Genomic DNA, 17339 nt, shown 5'->3' on the forward strand with positions numbered 1-17339 from the left:
TGGTACTTGCCACAAATTTGGGAGTGGCGAATCCTAACAAGCCAGGAAAGATTCGATTGGTGTTCGATGCAGCGGCACGAGTTGGAGAAGTATCGCTGAATTCTGCGCTGAGCAAGGGGCCGCAACACTAGTAGGCCTTGGCATCTATCCTCTTCCATTTTAGAGAAGGTGCTGTCGGAGTCTGCAGTGACATTAAGGAAATGTTTCACCAGGTGCTGATCCGACCCGAAGATAGATGTGCGCAACGATTTCTGTGGAGAGATGGGGATAACCAACGAGACCCCGACGTTTATGAAATGTGCGTGATGACCTTTGGAGCTGCATGCTCACCGAGTGCGGCGCATCACGTGAAGACAGCGAATTCCAAGCGATTCCAGGATTCGGATCCCAGAGCAGTCAAGGCCATCGAGGACTACCACTACGTGGATGACTACGTGGACAGCTTCGCCACAGAGAGGGAAGCTATCGAAGTATCTACTAGAGTAAAGGAGATACATGCAGAAGGCGGTTTTGAGCTTTGCAGGTTTTCGTCTAGTTCGCCTACAGTAGAGAGGATGCTTGGACCCAGTGACCACGCCCAGAGTATTGGATGGGGTGAAGCCGAGCAAAAGATTTTGGGAATGCGGTGGCAGCCAGCCACGGACGACTTCAGGTTTCGAGTGAAGTACCACAAAGTTGCCATCGTATCCGATGGGAAGAGAATTGCCACAAAAAGGGAATTCTTGAGTATGGTCATGTCAACGTTTGACCCCTTGGGATTTCTGTGTTGCCTAATGGTAACAGCGAAGTTGCTGTTGCGAGAAGTCTGGAGAAAGAGGATCTCATGGGACGAGCCACTACCGGCTGAGATGTACAACGCCTTTATGGATTGGCGTAAGGAAATGGATAAAGTGGAAAACTTTCGGAGCCCACGTCACTATTTTGGATCTGGACTGGTGAAGACTATCGAGATGCACGTTTTCGTGGATGGGAGTCAGTCGGCATTCGCGGCAGTGGTCTACTGGAGAATCACGTATGAGGACGGCGACGTGCATGTGAGGTTCGTGTGCGCAAAGACAAAGTGTGCACCTATGCGAACGATGACGATTCCACGGTTGGAGCTGCAGGCAGCAGTTCTAGGAACGAGATTGATGGACACAGTCAGTCAGGACCATAGTGTGCCCATTGCAGAGATTGTGCTATGGACGGATTCGAAGACAGTGCTGCGTTGGATTGGCAGCACGCACAGGCGCTACAAACAGTTCGTAGGGAACAGAGTAGCCGAGATTCTGGAGTCAACGAAGGTGGCCCAATGGAGATGGCTACCGTCCGCCGACAACGTGGCGGATGATGCGACTCGGGCGCAACGCAGCGTAGACCTGAGCGAGGAGTCACGCTGGTTAAAAGGACCGGCATTCCTGAGGAGATCACCGAGCTGCTGGCCGGGAACCGCACCTACCGACGAAGCGGACGCAGAAGATGAAGAGGAAATGCCGAGTGAGTTTGTGCTCGTTGGCACGAGTGACACGTTTATATCCTTGCAGAGATTCTCAAGCTACAGGCGATTGTTGAGGACTACGGCCTGGGTCCTAAGGTTCACACGTCGATGCCGTGGACAACGAGACGAGCTTGAGAACTACGGCCTCACTGCAGCTGAGTGTGAAGCAGCTGAGGACTTGTTAGTCCGTAAGTATAGCACAACGTGAGGCGTTCCCCGACGAGATGCAGGCCGTCGAGGGCCTGTACATAGACTGCGCAGCGACAACGGCAAGAACTTCGTTGGAGTTGACAGGGAGACCAAGAGATTTTCGGAGATCTTCGAACCCGAAAGGATCCAGTCGGAGCTGTCAAGTAAGGGCATTGAATGGATCTTCAATTGCCCAGCGAACCCTTCAGAGGGTGGAGTCTGGGAGCGAATGGTGCAGTGCGTGAAGAGGGTGCTGCGTCAAACAGTGAAGGAAGTGGCGCCGAAGGAGCACGTAATGGAGAGTTTCCTGATAGAGGCGGAGAACATTGTTAACTCTCGTCCGCTCACCCATTTGCCAGTGAGTGCGGACCAGGAAGCCCCTCTTACGCCAAACGATCTTCTCCAAAGGGAGCAGCTTGCCCACCGGATACACCCGGCCTGGAAGCAGTGGCGCGTGGCAAGGATGCTGAGGGACCGTTTTTGGAAAAGGTGGGTCTTGGAGTACCTTCCCACGCTGACACGGAGAGAGAAGTGGTGCCGCAGAGAGAAGCCGATTCAGCGGGGAGACATCGTCTTCGTTTGCGATCCAGCCGTTCCGCGTCGAGACTGGCGGAAAGCCGTCATGGAGGAGGCCTTTACTGGAACGGATGGTGAGGTCAGACGAGCCCGCGTTAGGATCATGGATGGAGATCGGACTCGCTGGATAATGCGCCCCGCTTCAAAGTTGGCGGCTTTGGATTTGAGTGAAGGGGTTCTTCACGGAGGTGGGGATGTCGCGGATCGATTATCGATAGTTTAGTATTAAGTATTATTATTGAAATTTGGTATTGTGCCCTCATGAAGAGATTGGGCACACTAGGTAGATAATTGGTGAATTTGTCGTCGAAAGCCATGGAGTGTGGGAGGTTATACTGCGGTAATGTTTATTATTATTATTAGCATCTTTTCTATAACTTGTACTTCCACTAGAATAAAACATACATATATACACGGAGCTACATTGGTGTTTTAAGGCGGGTTGCCCCATCGCCGCCGTATGTTTAAGGCAACTCCCACCCGAGCGACGACAGTAGCCATACGTCCCAATCCGTTTTGTCAACTGAGATGTATAAACTAATGTACTCATTGAGTGTTCTGTGCCTTCGCTCCACGGTACCTACAGTTTGGTGATGATGTGCAGTAGAAGTTATGTTTTAAATATTTAAATTTTTACATAGACCTTCAATAATTGAATTTTTATATTCCGTTCCCATGTCCGTAATGAACGTCTTCATTGGACCGTACCTTAGAATAAAATCTTCAAATATAGCTTTTGCTACCGTATTTGCACTTTTATTTGGTATTGGTATCGCTACAAGGTATTTGGTTAAATCGCATATGAGTGTTACTGCATACTCGTTTCCATTGATTGATTTTGGTAGTGGACCAACCGTATCCACAATTACTCTATCGAAAGCTCTTTGTGGAGTTTCAGTTAAAGTTAATGGGGTCTTAGTGTGTTTAGTTGTTTTTGACTTTTGGCATTAAGGACATTTCTTTATGTACTCTTTTATGTATTTGGACATATTTTTCCAGTAATAGTGCCTCTGGACCTTGGCCAAGGTTTTAGTAATGCCTGTATGACCACCTTGTATTGGATCATCGTGAAATGTAGACAATATAGCTTCTTTTTCTTTATTATTTTGTATTACGGTCACCGGGTTGAGTAGCGCTACTCTTAATGATTTCAATATATAATTGCCCATATTTTTAAAATTATCAATTGAAACATGTTCAAAGATATTTTCCCACGGTGCCACTTTAAGTTGGCTGATTTTGTGCATACCGGCTTGCTTTTCAAGCCTTTGAAAGAATTGACCTAAGTCAAGGGTTCCATTAGTATACAAATCGCTAACATTATATCTTGCTGTAATTTTCCTTCCGTGCTTAAATAAACACATATTGTCATTTACATGCAAGGTCACTACTTTACGTACTTCATCATTATTAATGACTTCATATACGTTGAGCTTTGAAGCTTTTTCTATGGATTGCTTATGCAATTCTATTTTTTCTTTTCCTGCGCAGGATTTTTGTCTACTTTGGTTTCTGGTAGTGACTTTCAGAATTTTAATGTTTAAATGTATGTTTTTCAAGTCGGAGATTGTTATTTTAGACAGCGCATTATTCTGAGTTAGTACTGCTCCACAAGCGTATTTGCCAGCATCTGTAATTATGCAAAATTATTTGCTAAAATCTGGGTACTGCAACAGAGTTGGGTTTATTAATGCTGATTTTAGATATTCGAAAGCGTTTTGACATTCTGTTGTCCATTCGAATTTTACATTTTTCCTACATAATCTTGTTATGTGACGGGAGTATTCTGCAAAATTCTTTATGAAACGTCTGTAATAATTGCAAAATGCAACGAATCTTCTAGCGCTGTCCGCATCATGTGGGACTGGGTAATTTTGAATGACGTCGTATTTTTTGTCGTCGGGCAAGATTCCTTTATTTGTGCATTTATGTCCTAGGAAGGTGACTTCATGCATGAAAAATGAACATTTTTCGGGATGTAACTTTAGGTTGTGTTTCCTAGATTTCTCGAAAACATCAGTTAGGTTCTTGAGCATGTGGTTTTCGGAGCAACCTATGACTATTAAGTCATCCATGTAAAGAAATGCTTGGGAAGGCTCCAATCCAGAGAAAGCTATAATCATTCTTTGAAAGGAATGGTAAACCGAATGGTAATCGCGTGAAACGATATGAACCATTGTTCGTTGAAAAGGATGTTATATCTCGTGAATTTTTTTCGAGTTCAATTTGGTGAAAACCGGACATTAAGTCGAGACATGAGAAATACTTTGCTCTACCTAGTTGATCTAAAATGTCATCGATTCTAGGTAGTGGAAATTTATCAGATAAGAGTTTTTTATTAATTTGACGATAATCTATTACTAATCGCCATTTTTTATTTTCTGAATTTGGGAGTGACTTTTTTGGTACTAGCAAAAGTGGGCTATTATAAGGTGATACAGAGGGTTCTACTATTTTATCATTAATGAGTTTTTGGACTTGTTTTTGAATTTCGTCTTGTTGACTATGAGGGTTTCTGTAATTTTTTGTATATACGGGTTCATCATCACTTAATCTCAGTTTTTGTTTATAGAAATTATTTGTAGTGATCGCTAGTCCGAATACTGAAATTATTACTGCGATAATTATTTCCTCGTTGGGTGTATAATATTGAATTGGCATTACCTGTCATTTCAGTACTGCATTGTATGTACTTTATGACGGCTTCATTCATAGTTATGAAAGTGCCTGCTTCCAATATTGTTTTGAGGCGGCCATGCTCACAGTTTTTAACCATTGTGGTTATGGCCTCCTTGGTACTGAATTTGTCAGCGTGTTCGGCCGATAGGTCAATGTACGAAGCTTCTAGTAGCTTCCTTAAGTTGTCTATTTCCGTCGTGAATTTTTCCGCGGTTTTGCCTTTCTGGGTTGTTTTCGCCATTTTGGCTTTAATTATGTCAGAGGTTTCTCCGACTATAGTGTCTTGTAGTTTTCTGATTATTGCTTCTATAGTTCCTTCATTTTGGACTCTGTATAAAGTTGATCCAATTATTTTGGATTTAATTACTTCTACAGCCAAATTCTCGAATTTGCCTTTCGTTAGGTTAACTAACCTCAAAGCTGTTATAAATCTTTGAAGGTGTAACCTTTGCCCGTTAAATTCCGGGATGGCATTCGATATTTCTCTAATGTATGCCCTTTGGGCAATGCTCTCATCAGCCATTGCGGTTGGCTTTAATTCTACAATGCTGTCGTTAAATTCAGAGTCGGACCTGATCCTTTCTTGGAAATAGGGGTCCTTTTCATATGTTTTGTCTATGGCTCTTTGTGTACTCATACTGGAATTATTTTCTTTTAAACTTTCTTTATTTTATTTATTTTTTATATTTTATTTTCATTGTACGTAAAGATAAGATTATGTAAAGTAAAGATTATGTAAATGTAAATTATGTACGTAAAGATAAGATATGATATAGTTTTTTTTTTTTGTATATATCATAGGTGCATCTTTAACATATCAGAATTTGGCATTGAGCGTTGTTATTTTTATACCCTTGCAGAGGGTATTATAATTTTGGTCAAAAGTGTGCAACGCAGTGAAGGAGACATCTCCGACCCTATAAAGTATATATATTCTTGATCAGGATCACCTCCTGAGTTGATATGAGCATGTCCGTCTGTCCGTCTGTCCGTCTGTCTGTTTCTACGCAAACTAGTCTCTCAGTTTTAAAGCTATCGTCTTGAAACTTTGCACACACCCTTCTTTCCTTTGCACGCAGTATATAAGTCGGAACGGAAATAAGTCCGACTATGTCCTATAGCTGCCATATAACTGAACGATCGAAAATGGTATTTGGTAGAAATATCAAATTTGGTATTTTTGAAGATAGAAGCTTGCGACTTTTTTTTAGATTTTTTATTGTAATTAATTGGTTTTATTATGATGTAATCATAAGGATCGGCCAACTATGTCCGATGTTTGCGATATATATCCGGTTTTAACTGCAAGGGTATATCAACTTCGGCTCCGCCCGAAGTTAGCTTTGCTTTCTTGTTATTTTTTCGTTATTATTTTTTTTTATATTTTGTCCAGATCGATAGCCTGGCTTTTATTAATCGCTATTTTTGCTATGCATTTATTATGAAAAATGTATTCTTTATACAAAATGAATGCGATCAAAATGAATACAATAATTGATAATAGGATATTTCTCAATTCTGTGTTCGTAGTGCTGGACTCAATTTTATTTATTACATTTGCTGTGGAGTCCACTTGTTTTACATCTACTAAACCCATTTTGGGTATTTTCTCTAGAATTGGTATATAATTTTTTGTGTAAATTGTATGATTTAATTTATTATTTATTTGCCATTCAGTTTGGCTCATTTAAAGACTTGCCTTATTTGGCTATGTGTATATTGCGTTTTTTTTTTTTATTTGTACTTTTTTATACCCTTGCAGAGGGTATTATAATTTTGGTCAAAAGTGTGCAACGCAGTGAAGGAGACATCTCCGACCCTATAAAGTATATATATTCTTGATCAGGATCACCTCCTGAGTTGATATGAGCATGTCCGTCTGTCCGTCTGTCCGTCTGTCTGTCCGTCTGTCTGTCCGTCTGTCTGTCCGTCTGTCTGTTTCTACGCAAACTAGTCTCTCAGTTTTAAAGCTATCGTCTTGAAACTTTGCACACACCCTTCTTTCCTTTGCACGCAGTATATAAGTCGGAACGGCCCGGATCGGCCGACTATATCCTATAGCTGCCATATAACTGATTGATCGGAAATGGTATAACTTTGGTGTTTTTAGAGTTAGAGAGTTCAAATTTGACATGAGAGCTATTTTTGGCAAAACATTACGTCATGCCAAATTTCATAAGGATCGGCCGACTATATCCCATAGCTGCCATATAACTGAACGATCGGAAATGGTATTTGGTAGAAATATCAACTTTCGTATTTTGGAAGATAGAAGTTTGGGACTTTTTTTAGATTTTGTATTGTAAAAAATTGGATTACATATTCCTATTGCCATAAGGATCGGCCAACTATATCCGATGTTTGCGATATATATCCGGTTTTAACTGCAAGGGTATATAAACTTCGGCTCCGCCCGAAGTTAGGTTTCCTTTCTTGTTTTTTTATAAAACCTGCCTATAATTTTTTTTTTATATATATTGGTTGTTTTTCTTTGTTGTTCATTGTATTTTTTTACATAAAAACCTGCCTATTTTTTTGTATGGTTTTCAGGCCACACGCTAATAGGGCAACTTTAATGTCGCTCAATTTTACAAAGGATTTTTTATACTAAAAAAAAAAATATGCATCGCAGTGCAATACAAAAAAATATGCAACGCAGTGCATGGGGAAAAAAAAAATTTTACGCTCTTGGTAGCGCTGTCGGTTCACTGTTCCGGGCTTAGCTTGGAGCGCTAAACGGGGCCGGTGCTGGCTGCACAGGCTTTTCTTCTTTATTTGGTTGTTGGGGCACCGATGCTGGCACAGGTTTGTTCGCAGAAGGGTGATTCCATGGATCCTCTGCAGTCATTGGGGCATTTTTTCTTTATTCTCGGTAACTCCTGTTTTGGTGTTGGATTAAGTTTTATCTTGTCTCTGGATATGTTAGGTATTGCAGTGTAGGTGGATGTGTGTATGGCTGTGGTTTTATTATTTCTTTGCGTAAGTAGGTTTTTGATGTGTTCAACTTCGGCGTGTATTTTCACCGAGTTGTTCTATTCTAATTTACTTCCGCTATTTAGTAGCTTCAGTAATTCAGCCTTTCTGGCTTTTAAACGTTGAACCACGCCACTACGTTTTGCACTCATCACACTCTACTTACTGCGATATTCTGTTTTTCCATTTAAATCATTGGAATTCCATTTAAAAGTGGCTGCTGCTGTGTGTGTTTTTTTTTTTTCGTTGATATTGTTTTTTTTTTTCTTCAGTTGTTGATCCTATGATGCCTTCTGCGTTGGGGATCCTTCGATGTCCTTTTGGTCCTGTCACGGTCGCCATGTAATGTTTTCTCGAAGGCTCCCCAGGTTTGTGGTCGTGTTCCCAGTTTTATCGATTATATCGGTTGGTTTGAAGGTTTAGCATATCTTTATTTTATTTAAGGTTTGAGTTGTATTCGGAGCAGCTGTTGTTGCCGCTCCGAGCTCATGGGAGTTTCTGCTTTCTACAAATTTACTTATGAGTTAAAGGAAGTCTAAGTCTCGTAGCTGCGCTGCCCAAAGCGGCAGCGGAGAGACGGTTATATATTCTTAAATATTTATATATGAATATATATTTATATAAGGTCCACTCGTGTTACGTATATGCAGACATATGCACTTTTCGGCGTACAGCAAAGGCAAAGCGGCCGATTCATATTTCGGTGCACTTAGGTTTATGACCGAGACCTTGGATAACATAAACACTGCGACAAAGTGTTACAGTGTGTACCCTTTAAGTACTCTTGGTACAGTGGGTGGTCGACATATATATATGATATTAATAGTGCATATATGTGAATATTACAATATGTTTACACTTTTGTTCGTTTATTTTAATGCGCCAGTCGGACAGCCACCTTTCCACTATTGTGAGATGATTAGCCAGTTGGGTTGTTGCCTGCGTTGGGCATCTGGAGCGACTAAGGATAGCGGTATCGTCGGCGAACGTTGAGGTTGTAAGTTGTGCGCTCGTAGGAATATCCGCAGTATACAAAACATATAGACACGGTCCGAGTGCGCTTCCTTGTGGAACTCCAGCTTCGATGATGTAGTCGCCCGAAGTAGCTGTGTTGCATCTCACTGAGAATACCCTATTGTAGAGGTATGATTCCAGTATTTTGTGTGTGTATGTTGGCAAATACGTTTTAATTTTGTGCATGAGTCCGATGACCCACACTCGATCGAAAGCTTGAGATACGTCGAGGAAAATAGCGTTGCAGTATTCTCGCTGTTCGAAGGCTGAGCGTATTTCGGATGTTAATCTGTTCACTTGTTCGATGGTTCCATGGTTTCTTCGAAAGCCAAATTGGTGTGCCGGGATAATATTGCAAGATTCCAGATGTGGTATTATGCGAGTTAACAAGCATTTTTCAAACAATTTAGACAAACAAGATAGAAGGCTTATTGGTCTGTATGATGACGGAATTGTGTGGTCTTTTCCAGGCTTCGGTATCATTATAATGATGAATTTCTTTCACTTTTTAGAGAAATAGCCAAGATTAATGATTCCATTAAATAGTTTGCAGACGACCTCTATAGCGCATTTTGGAAGTTCGATCAGCATCTTTGGGGTCAATAGGTCACCACCGGGAGCCGGTTTTAGCCTCTTATGATTTTTTGGTTTTAGCCCTCTTATGACTTTTTCGATTTCGTTCGGCCGGAATGAAGGTGCGGCTGGCTGAGGGGAGGACTCTGCCTGAATTTCTGGCCCGAGGAATGGATTTGAGGCTGGGGTTGGCTGGAAGACACTTTGGAGATGTGTGGCGAATGTTTCAGCTCGGTCTTCGTCGCTGCGAGCCCAGCATCCCGAAGAGTTTCTTATCGGGGTGGTCGTTTTAATTGGGGCGCTAAGATTTGGGTGGGCCCTCCACAGGGGGTACTGTGTGCTTGTTGGCGAGAGATTCTGGAAGTACCTCAGCTGTGCATTTTCTTCCTGTTGGTGAAGAACCTGGTCGAGTGATCGGGTTGCTTCCTTAAGGCGTTGTTTTGAAGCTGGTGATCTGCTGTTTTTCCAATCACGACGCGTGCGCCTCATTTCTCGCACAAGCTGTTCGATTTGCTGATTAGATTTGAAGTCTTTGTTTCGGTCTACATCTTTCCTATGAGGAGTAGAGATTTTAGCTGCCGCAACGAGTACTTCTTCCAGGGCGCTCGTAGTGTAGTCGATGTCCGATTCCATGTTAAATTCCGGGCCGAGTTCTATGTGGGCACTCACGTACTTTTTGTATTTTAGCCAGTTCGTTTTTGGCGTCGTCAGGCTGAAGGGGTGTTCGGTTATTTCTGGGCTTTGAAGAAGCGTTAGAAGCACAGGCGAGTGGTCTGATGATAAGTCCGAGACGGCTTTGGCACTTATTAGATTGCGAGGTATGTTTTTTGTCACTGCAAAATCAATAAGCAAAATCCTACACTTCTCGGCACAGGAATCAGCAGGCACTCCACTTCTCGGCACAAGGATCAGTCGCGCACTCCACTTTTCGGATGAAGAATCAGCCGGGCACCTCAGGCCTGGGTAGGGCGATTGGACGGGGATGAGCCGTCTCGGCAGGAGGATCGGCCTGGTACTTCACGTCTCTGCAGGGGGATCAGCGGAGCACTTCACGTCATGGCAGAGGGATCTGGCAGGCCCTTCACTTCTCGGCACGTGAATCAGCAGGCGCTCCACGTCTCGGCAGGGGGATCGGCCTGGTACTTCACATCTTGGCAGGGGAATCGGCCTGGCACATCACGTCTCGGCAGGGGGTCAGTTTACCACTCCACGTCTAGGCAGGGGGATCTGGCAGGCCCTTCACTTCTCGAAACGGGAATAAGCTGGCACTCCACTTCTCGGCACGGGGATCAGTCGGCACTCCACATCTTGGCAGGGGGATCGGCCTGGCACATCACGTCTCGGCAGGGGGTCAGCTTACCACTCCACGTCTAGGCAGGGGGATCTGGCAGGCCCTTCACTCCTCAAAACGGGAATAAGCTGGCACTCCACTTCTCGGATCGGGAATCAGCCGGCACTCCACCTCTCGGCAGGAGAATCAGCCGGCACCTCAGGCCTGGGGAGGGAAATCGGCCAGGGATGATCCGGGCTTCCTTCGTCTCGGCAGGCGCCTCAGGCCTGGAGAGAGGGTCGGCCGGGGATGAGCCGCGCACTCTTCGTCTCGGCATGGGGATCGGCCTGGCACATCACGACTCGACAGGGGGATCCGCCGAGCACTCCACGTCTCGGCGGGGAGATCAACCGGGCACTCCACGTCTCGGCAAGAGAATCAGCCGGGCACCTCGGCATTGGGTAGGCGGATCGGCCAGGGTTAAGCCGGGCACTCCACGTCTCGGTAGGGGAATCGGCCTAGCTTATCACGTTTCGGGGAATCAAGGGGATCAGCCGAGCACTTCACGTCTTGGCAGAGGGATCTGGCAGGGCCTTTACTTCCTTTACGGGGAAGCCGCGCACTCCACGTCTCGTTAGGAGAATCAGCCGGGCACCTCAGGCCTTGGTGGGGGGATCGGCCAGGGATGTGCCGGGCACTCCACGTCTTGGCAGACTGATCTGCAGGCCCATCCCTTCTCGACACGAGGGTCAGCCGGGCACTTCACGTCGCGGCTAGGAGGATCAGCCCGGCACCTCAGGCCTGGTGAGGAGGATCGTTCGGGGATGAGCCAGGCACTGTGGTGAGATATTGATGTGTTGGGTGTGGAGTTATTTAACTATAACCATCTAGGGTAGTTTTAATTATAACCTTCAAATCATGTTGTTCATTTATTGATGTATTGGGTTTAGTGATCTTTATTTAGGAGCAACACGTACGTATCGCTCCAATTTTTGGACAATATCTGTTTTGTACAAAATCATTATGGCTTTGCTTAGGCCAAACCGCGTAGCATTATGTATACGTATATATATATATATATGTTGTTATATATTGGCGGAAGGAATGTGTTATTCGCGCTCTTGTTATGTATGTAAAAGTGCGACGGCCAGCGAGGAGACGCGTGGTCAGCACTTTAAGTTCATAGCGCATATATGTGATCATGTTACACATACACTTGAATTGGGATGCTTACAATAACACTGCAACAAGATTACACAGTGTACTTATACATATAAATTATGAATGTCTTGGTATAAGTACAGTAGGGATTCGATAAATGCGCATAGTACATCTCCCTCCTTTTGAAAAATAACGTAACTAATGAAGTTAATTTATGTAATATATTTGATTATTTAAAAATTGAATATAATTTGAATATTGTATAATACATTGTAATAATTTGTTTTATACCCTTGCAGGTGGTATTAAAATTTTTTGTCCAAAAGTGTGCAACGCAGTGAAGGAGACATCTCCGACCCTATAAAGTATATATATTCTTGATCAGGATCACCTCCTGAGTTGATATGAGCATGTCCGTCTGTCTGTCTGTTTCTAAGCGAACTAGTCTCTCAGTTTTAAAGCTATCGACTATAAACTATAATAAACTATAAAATTTTCACACACCCTTCTTTCCTTCGCACGCAGTATATAAGTCGGAACGACATAGATCGGTCGACTATATCCTATAGCTGCCATATAACTGATTGATCGGAAATGGTATAACTTTGGTGTTTTTAGAGTTAGAGAGTTCAAATTTGACATAAGAGCTATTTTTGGAGCTAGCTATACAAAACATTACGACATGCCAAATTTCATAAGGATCGGCCGACTATATCCTATAGCTGCCATATAACTGAACGATCGGTAATGACCCAACTTTCGTGTTTTTGAAGATAGAAAGCAGGAACTTGGTACAGATTATATTTTTGGTCAGTTAATCCGACCTACCAAAATTTATAACAATCGGCTGACTATATCTTATAGCTGCCATATAACTGAACGATCGGAAATGGTTTTTGGTAGAAATACAATACAAATACAAACTTTGGTATTTTTGAAGATAGAAGTTCGGGACTTTTTTTTAGATTTTATATTATAATAAATTAGGTTATGTTATCATATTCTCATAAGGATCGGCCAACTATATCCGATGTTTGCAATATATATCGGGTTTTAACTGCAAAGGTATATCAACTTCGGCTCCGCCCAAAGTTAGCTTTCCTTTCTTGTTTTTACTTAAACAATTTTTTTTTTTTTTTTTGTAAATTTTTAAGTATTTTTTGGCATTGTGTTGGGTTATTATTCAAGTTTAAAACAGGTAACATTTTAGAAGAAAGAAGAAGAAAAAATTTGTATTCTATTCTTATGAACTGTTTGCTATTGTTTCCGGATAAAATTATATTATCTCTGTCTTCGAATTTTTCTGTTCTATAGGGCCCTGTGCATTGAAAATCTACCTTATGTCCTTCTTCATTTCTCAATAAAACTTTATCTCCTTTGGATAAAAGTATTTCCTTCGCCTTTTTTTCGCGGTCTTTCAGAATTTGGAAATGGCTTGTGCATCAATACGAGCATCAGCTAGCATTCCTGTATTCATCATAAAGCTTAGAGGCCCAGACGACCGAGGGGTGCTCGAGAAACGATTTGTTATTACGTATTTAGCTATTTGTAATTTGTTAAGCTAGTAGGAGTTAGTAAAAAAGTGTCAAATTCTATATTTTTAATAAGAGGAACAGGAAAGAGATGTAATAGAGTAGAGACCATTGTAGTTCGAACATAATACCCTAAAAGGGTCATGCAGTGCATATGTCGAATTACAATGGCTAAGGAACAGAGGACTAAAGTTTCGAGTCCTTCTATTAGGAATGTTAAATTTTAAGCGTGTTAGTAAATGCTGGCTACCCACATCCCCGTTAATAAGGTTATGCAGAAAAACTACACCGAGCATTGTCCTACGATTTGTTAAGCTAGGTAAGTTTAAAAGTAAAAGTCTACTACTGTAGGTTGGAAGCTGAAGATTTGCATCCCAGTGTAGACCTCTAAGTGCAAATATTAAAAAGTTCTTTTGTACGGATTCTATGCGTTCCTTATGTACTCCATATTGGGGACTCCAGACACATGAACCGTACTCTAGTATAGGACGGACCACCTTTTGATAAAACCAAGGACTCCTTTAGCCTTATTAACCATTAAGGAAATATGTTCGGAAAATTTAAGTTTTATGTCTAATAGGATGCCGAGATCATTAACCTGGGTTAATTTTTCTAAGGCAATCCCATTAATAGAATAAGTAGCTTGCAGAGGGCAAGAACGATAAAAAGACATATGTTTGCATTTAGATCCATTAAGTATTAGATCATTAGCTAAACACCATTTTTGAAAGTTATCAAGGTCAGACTGAAGACTGCATTGGGCAGAGATGGATTTGTACTGAAGACAAAGCTTTACATCATCTGCATACATAAGAACTAGAGAGTTCGTTAAAGCAGGGGGCAAGTCGTTTATAAAAAGCGTAAATAATAACGGGCCAAGAACGGGACGCCAGATGTAGCACGGACCAGACGGGACTGTATGTTTTTAAATAAGACTCTTTGTGTCCTTCCATCTAGGTAGCTGGAGATCCACATTAAGAGGTCTTTAGGAAAACCCAGCATATTCAGTTTACTAAACAAGATTGAGTGATTAACTGAATCAAATGCTTTGCTAAAGTCTGTGTAAATTACATCGGTTTGATATCCCTTACAAAAGCCATCTATGACAAAAGATGTCAACTACAGTACAGTGCCCAAAACAGACAGAAAATAAGATTTGTTGATTGAATGTTGTATGCTTAATGCTGATCAGTCAATTAGGCGGAGAATAAGTTGTTTGAAAAAATTCTGCGAATAGATCGGCAATGGCCTGATCAGAGGTCGCAGAGGAATTTTCAAACGTAAGCAGGGGTGAAAAAGATACTTGTTTACGCTTAGTGTTTACAAAATTATAAACTGCTTTGGATCCTGAGTAAATTGTATCCGGCAGCGGCGAACATAATTCCTGTAACATTCAGCGTTATGCACGGTAAAATTCGACCGAGCTAGTAGATATCTTTAAAAATCCATACTACTGCAGATTTTTTTATATTTAAGTAAAATCTTATTTTTAGTATTTTCTAGGTTAGTGAGGCACCTTGTAAACCAAGGAGGATTTGTTGATGCGGACGGATATTTCTATGGCACACATGAGTCAAAAAATGTACTTAAAGTACAATAAAATTGTTCTAAGGTCACGTTAAGATCAGTGCATGCCAGAATATCGGACCAGTCATATGTATCGATAAGGCTAAATTTATGAAAATCAGCATTACGGAAACAGCGAATCTTATTTACCACGCGTGGAGACATCTGATCGATACCAGGAATGTTTTCGATTGATACCTCCAGCGTGGGCTGATATGGATCCTCTGGGGTTGGTTGGGAAAAAGCTCTGGAGAGAGCGGTACCATCAGGATCATGTCAAATATGCCCGCGGTGAAGTCATGGTGAGTGATAAGTGACAAAGATGGTGAGTTCTCCACGTTGGGCCACTTTAATTCTGGTATATTAAAGTCGCCCACCGCGACGAGCTGGTCACGATCAGTCATAAGATTACAGAGATAAGAAACGGATTGAATAGCGGACAATTGCAGCCAATATGTGGGCGGTTCAGACGAAGGCGGTATATACGAACATGTAATGTATATAGATTTCTCGGACAAAATAATTTTAATGCAAATAAATTCAATGTCACCAATCTCTGGTGATTTCACCTCTTCAGAAGCAAGAGCGGAGTCTACCGAAATGAGGACTCCACCCCCTTTGCTGACGTCGATCCCTTCTAAAAGTGGTGTACTTACTTGGAAAAACTTGGGAGCTAAAGATCTCCAGCTTTAACCAAGTTTCTGAAAAGGCTATAATATGGGATGCAAGAAAGAACTATCAGAATATAGTTAGGGGAGTTTGCTATATAGCCCCCTATTATTCTGATAGGTAAGTGTTAATGACGATACTAGTTTTTTGGGTTATTGGACGAAGAAGAGGTGGAAGGTTGGTCAGTGGTTCTGATATCGGGTAGTTTAACTCCCACTGGTTTAATAACTCTTTTCTTCACGGAACTAGGCTGATGTTCTTGGACGAAAATATTCTCTGGCCAAAAACAGGAAGAACAAATCGTCTTGAACATCAGCGCGGGCACACGAATCTTGAAATAGGACGTGCGCCGTATATAATTATAATTAAACTTAGTTATGTCCTCCCCCTTTATATCGGCTTTTGTTTTGGCTTTGATATACGCCGAGATATCAATCTCTGAAGTATCAGGGGCAAGCCGAGAACAAAAATATATGTTTCGATGGAGGAATCACCTGTAAGGGTTTTGGTGTCGCATGTACGAGAACTGCAGCATCAGTCGGTGCCGGTGGTCCGGACTGTGGAATACCCTTTTGGGTGACTCTAACGGGGGTTTCGTTCACTAGGACCCGTGGCATTACTTGAAGGGATGCCATGGCGGACATATCGGTCAATTGCTCATTTTCCTGAGAAATTCTGACGAATTTTTCTCAGTTCTAGCCCTAGGGGTGGCCAGAGATATGAGCAGCTGCATTAATGTCGGCTGAGCAGGCTGAGGCGGATCAGAAACAGCGGATTTCTTACGCTTAGGGGACTCATTTAGCTTAGCGCTTAGCTGAAGGCCACTAAGCTGAGTGTCAAGCGCACAGAGCTGGTCATTGATTTAACGAAAACCAGTGATCAGCTCTTTAAATCCATTCTTGGTCTGGCTCATGAACGACCTCATTTCGCCTTGGACAGCACAACAATTTTTACAACAATAATGAATACCAGACCTACGGGAAATGGCATCCGAGACTGAGGCAGTGAACCCGGCACACTTGGCGTGTACGACGCTTGGAATTGAATTTAGACAAATTGTTAATTCTCCTCCAAATATACCACAGCACTCGCGAAACGATACGGCTTAGGTTAAGATTCTCAAAACTTAAGATTCTCGATAGATTCACAAGTAAGAACTTTCCATCGAACGCAGGTATTATCGATGAGGCTAACCTTAGATAGTCTAATTGTGTCATAGCCATGTTTACTGGTTTTTCGATTACGGACTCTGATTCAGATTCGGATATTATATCTTCTGAATCGCTTGCTACTTCGGAATCGCTAACAAAGTCTATATCTGTATTTGTATCTTCTTCGACTACTGCTGGAGTGTTTAATATTGAGGGTATTGTTATATCCAGTGAGTACTTTTTTTTAATATTTTTTAAATTATTTTTTAATCTATGTAAAAATCTTGATACATACGACCAATGGTGAGTATTTAGTTTTTCTTTGTTGTCGTGTATCAATGATCGTGCTTGATTGAAACAGGTAACTAATATCATCGCGTGCTTACTTATAGTCACGTTTGCAATATTCCTATTTTGCGTTAAGCATTTGTATGACTTATAAAATTTTAATTTGATTTAAACTAATTCGGCATTCAACAGATACCATTCTATTTCATGCTTATAGAGTT

At 41.9% G+C, this 17339-nt stretch overlaps 1 protein-coding gene across 1 annotated transcript; it reads left to right on the forward strand.

Moving 5' to 3' along the window:
- Positions 1 to 296: 296 nt before the first annotated feature.
- LOC138926691 (uncharacterized) lies at positions 297 to 2413 on the forward strand. The gene is made up of 3 exons (XM_070281680.1): positions 297 to 1657; positions 1730 to 2316; positions 2391 to 2413. The coding sequence occupies exons 1-3, from the start codon at positions 297 to 299 to the stop codon at positions 2411 to 2413; spliced, it is 1971 nt and encodes a 656-aa protein (XP_070137781.1).
- The last annotated feature ends 14926 nt before the right edge of the window (positions 2414 to 17339 follow it).

Source organism: Drosophila bipectinata, chromosome 3R (genome assembly GCF_030179905.1).
Source record: "Drosophila bipectinata strain 14024-0381.07 chromosome 3R, DbipHiC1v2, whole genome shotgun sequence".
In the NCBI taxonomy this organism is placed as follows: domain Eukaryota; kingdom Metazoa; phylum Arthropoda; class Insecta; order Diptera; family Drosophilidae; genus Drosophila; species Drosophila bipectinata.

Bases quoted from the DNA above. Each gene is read 5' to 3' on its own strand.
- LOC138926691 (XM_070281680.1), top strand. From the start codon at position 297: ATGTGCGTGATGACCTTTGGAGCTGCATGCTCACCGAGTGCGGCGCAT. The intron at 1,658-1,729 runs GTTAGTCCGTAA...GCCTGTACATAG, and splicing joins TGTGAAGCAGCTGAGGACTT to ACTGCGCAGCGACAACGGCA. The intron at 2,317-2,390 runs GTGAGGTCAGAC...CCCGCTTCAAAG, and splicing joins GGCCTTTACTGGAACGGATG to TTGGCGGCTTTGGATTTGAG.